The 5,386-nt window shown below is 74.2% G+C and overlaps 1 protein-coding gene across 1 annotated transcript; it reads right to left on the reverse strand.

Moving 5' to 3' along the window:
* Positions 1-1,728: 1,728 nt before the first annotated feature.
* Positions 1,729-3,909, reverse strand: AURANDRAFT_68091 (hypothetical protein; the record flags this gene model as incomplete). The annotated part of the gene is made up of 1 exon (XM_009043714.1): positions 1,729-3,909. The coding sequence occupies one exon, from the start codon at positions 3,907-3,909 to the stop codon at positions 1,729-1,731; it is 2,181 nt and encodes a 726-aa protein (XP_009041962.1).
* Between the last annotated feature and the right edge of the window lie 1,477 nt (positions 3,910-5,386).

The following is a 5,386-nucleotide window of genomic DNA, read 5'->3' on the forward strand; positions in this document are numbered from 1 at the left end:
GACGAGGAGCCAGCCCATGTCCTCGTCCGACGCGAGCAGGTCCTCGAGGACGCGGAGCGCGTCGCCGCCCTCGCCCTCGAAGGCGCGCGGGCGCCGTCGCGCGGCGGCCGCGGCAGCGTCGCCGGCGAGAGGCTCTTGGACCGCGGCCGCGGCGGCGTGCTCCGCTGGCGGCGTCGCGCGCTCGACGACCCGAGCCGCTCCGCGAGGCTCGGCGGCCGGGCCTGCTCGCCGCGCGCGTCGTCGCCCCGCGCCGCGGCGCCCGCCCGAATTGGGCTTTGCGCCGCGGGGTCCGGGCGCGACCAGCCGAGGAGATCGCCGGCGACGAGCTGCTTGAGGTACGACGACGAGACCTGGCCGACGAGCGAGTTGACGACGCTGTGGCGGAGGAGCTGGTGCGTGACCCCCTTGAGGAAGAAGCGCTCGAGGAACTCGGCGAGGCCGACGCCGACGCCGGGCTCGCCGTCGGGCCGGCCCGCGTCGTCGCCGCTGCGGAGGCAGGCCTCCGTGACGTCGACAAGCGGTAGGTGGACGGCGTCGCGGCGCCCGGCGCCGACCTCGGCCTGGCCGTGGCGGCCCATGAAGAGGTCCTTGACGTGGAGCTCGACGTTGCGGATCGACACGCGCTTGACGTCGACGCGGAGCGGGAAGTCCTCGAGCATGCGGCGGCACGCGGCCCGGTCGCCGACGCGGAGCGCCGACTCCTCCGAGTTGGCCGCGAGCTGCTCGAGCGCCGTGCCCGGCGCCGCCGCCTCGCGCGCCGCGTCGAAGGCGCCGGGCGCGCGGACCCAGCGGACCTCGACCTCGAGCTCGGGCGCCGACGCGTCGTCCTCGGGTCGGCGCCGGAGCTGGCCGTCGCGGAGCCGGACCCAGCCCCGGAAGCCGCCGGCGGCGGCCTCGAGGCGCCCCGGCTCGTGGTCGCAGTAGAGCGGGTCCGCCGCGAGCCACTTGGCGGTGACCACGAACGCGCCGAGCGGCGCGCCGCCGCCGCCCTCGTCGACGACGCTCAGACGGACGACCGCGCTCGGGTCCGTGAGCTGGAGCTCGAACGTCTCGTTCCACATCGCGCCGCCGCCGACGGCCGCCGCCGACTGCGTCTTCCGCCGCGCGCCGCGCGCGCGGACCTCGACGGCGCACGGGCCCTCGTAGCGCCCGGGTGGCGGCGCGGCGCCGCCGTCCGCGGCGTCCGCCGGCGGCGCCGCGCGCGCGAGCCGCCGCGCGCGGACGACGCGGACGACGAGGCGGTTCGGCCGCGGCGCGGCCGCGCCAGCGCCGGCGCCCGCGCGCCGGGGGCCGCCGAAGGCCTCGCACTCGGCGAGGCACCGCGCGATGGCGTTGATGTTCAGCTCGCCGTGGTGGAGCTCGAAGTTGAGGTCGACGCCCTCGACGTCGACGCGGTCGACGCGGACCGCCGGGAGCGCCGCGCGCGCCGCGGCGTCGCGCGCGCGGCCCGCGGCGTCGAGGCGCGCGCGCCGGCGGTCGTTCGCCGAGGGCTGGGGCGCCCAGAGGCGGCCGCGGAGGACGTCGCAGGCGACGCGTGGCAGCGCCGCGACGAGGCCGAGCGGCAGGACGAGCGCGAACGCGGCCTGTGTGGAAATCAAATCTTCAAACCGACTTCAATGTGCGCGTATGCGATCGTTTTGACGCGAGCTCTTCGGTTGTGCTTCGAAAACTCGACGACAGCAATCGATTCGTCCAAAAATCAGCCGAATCGACTTCGAATTGACCGAGTTAGAGAACTTTGAAGCTTGGCTGGCACCCCCCGAACCAGTGGTTGGTTTCCACACAGAACGCGGCGGCTCGGACGTCGAGCAGGTGGTCGCGCTCGAAGCCGGGCGGGTTGCCGAAGCGGAAGTCGCGGACGGTGATGTCGACGTGGAGCGCGAGCGCGAGCGCGTCGTACCAGCCCGCGACCGCGGGCCCGGCGACGTCGCGGAGCAGCGTCGACGCCGCGCCGCGGTCGCGGCGCGCGGCCGCGGCCGCGGGGCGGCGGCTCGCGCCGACCCAGCAGTGGACCGCGATGGCGCCGGCCTCGACGCGCGGGGCCGGCGCGCGCGCATCGCGCCGCGCGACGACGACGCGCGTCACGAGCCAGGAGAAGAGCGCGCCGAGGAGCAGCGGGCCCGCGGCCGCGGCGACGAGCGCGGCCGCGGCGCCCGAGGCGACGAGCGCGGGCGCGCGCCGCGCGGCCGCGAGCGCCGCGCGCGCCGCGAGCCCCGCGAGCCCCGCGGCCGCGGCCGCCGCGCCGCCGCCGCCGCCGCCGACGCCGAGCGCGCGGCCGCCGACGACGGCGGCCGCGGCCGCGGCCGCCGCGCGGCGCCCCCGCGCCGCGTTCCGCCGCCGCGCGTCCGCCGCGTCCCGGCGCTTCGCGGCCGCGGACGCCTCGCGCTCGGGCGCCGCGCCCCGCGGTCGCTCGAGCCAGACGGACGCGAGGACCGCGCCGTTAGCGCCGCGGAGCGACGCGGCGCCGCGCGAGGCGGGCCGCTCGAGGTGGATCCACCGCGGCGGCGGCGGCGGTGCGCCGCCGTCGCGCACGGGCAGCCCGTCGAGCGGGAGCACAGCGACGGCGACGCGGCGCTCGATGAGGTCGCTCCGCGCGCGCTCGCCGAGCACGAGCGACGCGTGGCCGCCCGCGCGGTTGAGGGTCGCCGCGACGGTCAGGTCGCCGTCGCCGCCCTGCGACGCCCACGCGGCGCCAGCGACGCCCAGGTCCTTGTCGGCGAGGCCGCCGCACGCCTCGGCGTCGCCGGCGACGAGCCGCGGCCGCAGCGCCCAGGCGAGGCCCCACGTCTCCGCGAGGTCGTAGCGCACGTCCGCGCAGCGGATCACGGACGCGCGGACGAGCCATTCGCGCGGCCCGTCCCACTCCCAGGCCCCGAAGCGCGCGGCGCCCGGCGCCGCCGCGCCGCCGCCCGCGGTCGGCGCCGCGCCGCCGCCCGCGGTCGGCGCCGCGCCGCCGCCGGCCGGCGCCGCCGCGCCGCGCGCCGCGCCGCCACCGTCATCGCCCCGCGGGAAGACGGCGACGTGCGCGCAGAGCGTCGCCGAGTCGCTGCCGTGGCCGCCCGTCGCCGACGTGAGCGGCAGGTAGCGCTCGCCGGCGCCGGCGTCGCGGCCGAGCTTGACGGCGAGGGCGCGGCCGCCGGGCGCGAGGCGCGCGCATGCGAGCGGCGGGGCGCCGCCGCCGCGCGCGGGCGCCGCCGCGGCGACGTGGTCGTCGACGAGGCCGAGGTCGAGGTCGCCGAGGTTGGTCCCGCCGAGGAGCCCGCCGTCGCGGTCGACGACGCGGAGCTCGACGCGCTCGCCGAGGTTGCAGCCGACCTCGTAGGCCTCGTCCCACGACGCGTCCGGGAACGCGGCGCCGCCGTCGACCGTCGTCTCGAACGCCACGGCGCCGCCGACGACGGCCCGCACGTAGGCCGCGCCGCCGCGCTTGAGCAGGTGAATATTCCGCAGGTGGCGCGCGCCGCGCACGGAGACGCGGGCGCGGTGGTCGCAGACGCGGAGCCGGTCGACGCGGTAGCGCGCGTCGCGCGCGCGCTCGAAGCGTCGCCGGAGCCGCGACGCGGCGACGCTCTCCGCGTGCATCGCCGCCCGCGCGGCGCAGGCGTCGCGGCCGCGCCGTGCCGCGCGCCGGAGGAAGCCGTGCGCGACGAGCGCCTGGCCGACCCAGTGCGCGTCCTGCGCGCTCGACGCGTCGTTGCCGGCATCGGCGACGAGCCACGCGACGACGTCGAGCGACGAGATGGAGTCGTCGAAGAGCCGCGCGTCGAAGTAGGCGCTCCGGTCGTTGACGGGCTCCAGGGCGCGGAGCAGGCGCAGCGCGAGCGCCCGCAGGAGCTCGAGCGCCTCGCGGGACACGACGACGGGCCCGTCGGCGCGGGATCGCTCGATCATGCGCAGCTGCAGCTGCATGGTCCGGTGTATAAATTTAGCATGTTCCGCGCCAACATCCAATTATACAACATCCAATTATTTTTGCCAGCCCACTTAAAACTGACAGTCACGCGGTTCACACCGCCAGAGTCCAACCCCCCACTCGGCCACAGCCACCCGCGAAGATACGCATCCCCCCTCACACACTGACCATGATGCTTCGCATTCAAGGCGGCGCAGCCGCTGCGGAAGACTGCGAGCCTACTGGCGACCCCGGGCCTGGCTGCCAACCCGCCGGCGAAAAGCTTGTAGGCCGCCGCGGCCTTAGGCTTTACGGCTCCCAACAATTTAACACGCAGATGCTCAAGTTACGGCCCGCTCTCGCTGCCTGGTTAACACCAGGGCAGCCATCCCCTTTGCTAGCCGACGCCATGTGAGATACAAAAAAAACCGGATTCGGATGCTTAGCGACGCGAATCTACTAAGGGAGAGCCTGAGCAAGTGCGACTAATAGCCAAGCCAACCGCGAACCCCTCAAGGTTTTGCCTGAAGGACATCTAAAACAGCTGCACCGGCCCAGAGCTGGCAAAATTTCGAGCGTTGCGCCATCCGGGGGTCCACACCATCAAGGACAAAAACAACCATAGGGCTGGGGGCGCCGGCTCTGCGGAGGCTCCCCCAGTAGCGACCCGCGCGACCCAGCCCCTGCGGCTGAGCGATGCTGGGACGACATGGATCGATCATCGCTGCTGCGGATGTTCGCAATCGCTCTCGGGACGACAAACTTTCCCATGCTATTTCCTCATGACCCTCCCCGCGCGCGCTCCAGCTCAGCCCTTCGCGCCTGCGCGTGCGCTGCCCCTCCCGCCCGTGTTCCCGGGCCACAGAGCCGCTGAGATCGTAATTGACTCGCCGGGTCTGGCGCGCAGCTATCGCGCGCAGATACGTCTGAGCCCATGTTTACCGGTTGCACTCGCTCGAAACGTCGAGCACGTTTTCGAGCGTGCGATGGAGAGTCCATCAGCTTCTCAGGCCCACAGCCCAGCCATAATGCAACGACGTACCACGATCCCAGTGGCTTTGTTGACCGCGCGCGTACGGACGAGGCAACGGCGAAAACTCGACATCGAGCCGATTGCGGGGCGACGCGAACGAGAGGTTTTATGGGCTGGGATGGGGCGCGTTCGGCTTCCCCGACCCCTTCGAGCTAGATTTGAGCCCTCGCAGCACCAGAGATCGTTCATCGTCACCCACGCATCGCCTCGGTGCAAGGGTTAGGTCGCGGGGCTCGAAATGGTCGAGCTCGTCTGGTCGGGTTCGGGCGCCGCCGCGGCCCGCAGCGGCTCCCGTTACCGTCAAAACAAGGACGAGATCGCTGGACCTAAAGCTTGGCGCCCCTCGGGGCACCGGTTCCGAGGCCGGAACCGCCTTTAGGTCCAGCCGAAAGACTCTGTCTCGACCATACTCGGGCGGTGCGTCCCCGCCCGCGCCCGTCAACTCCTCTCGAACGCGGCGG

The sequence above is a fragment of the Aureococcus anophagefferens genome (assembly GCF_000186865.1).
Source record: "Aureococcus anophagefferens unplaced genomic scaffold AURANscaffold_63, whole genome shotgun sequence".
In the NCBI taxonomy this organism is placed as follows: Eukaryota; class Pelagophyceae; order Pelagomonadales; family Pelagomonadaceae; genus Aureococcus; species Aureococcus anophagefferens.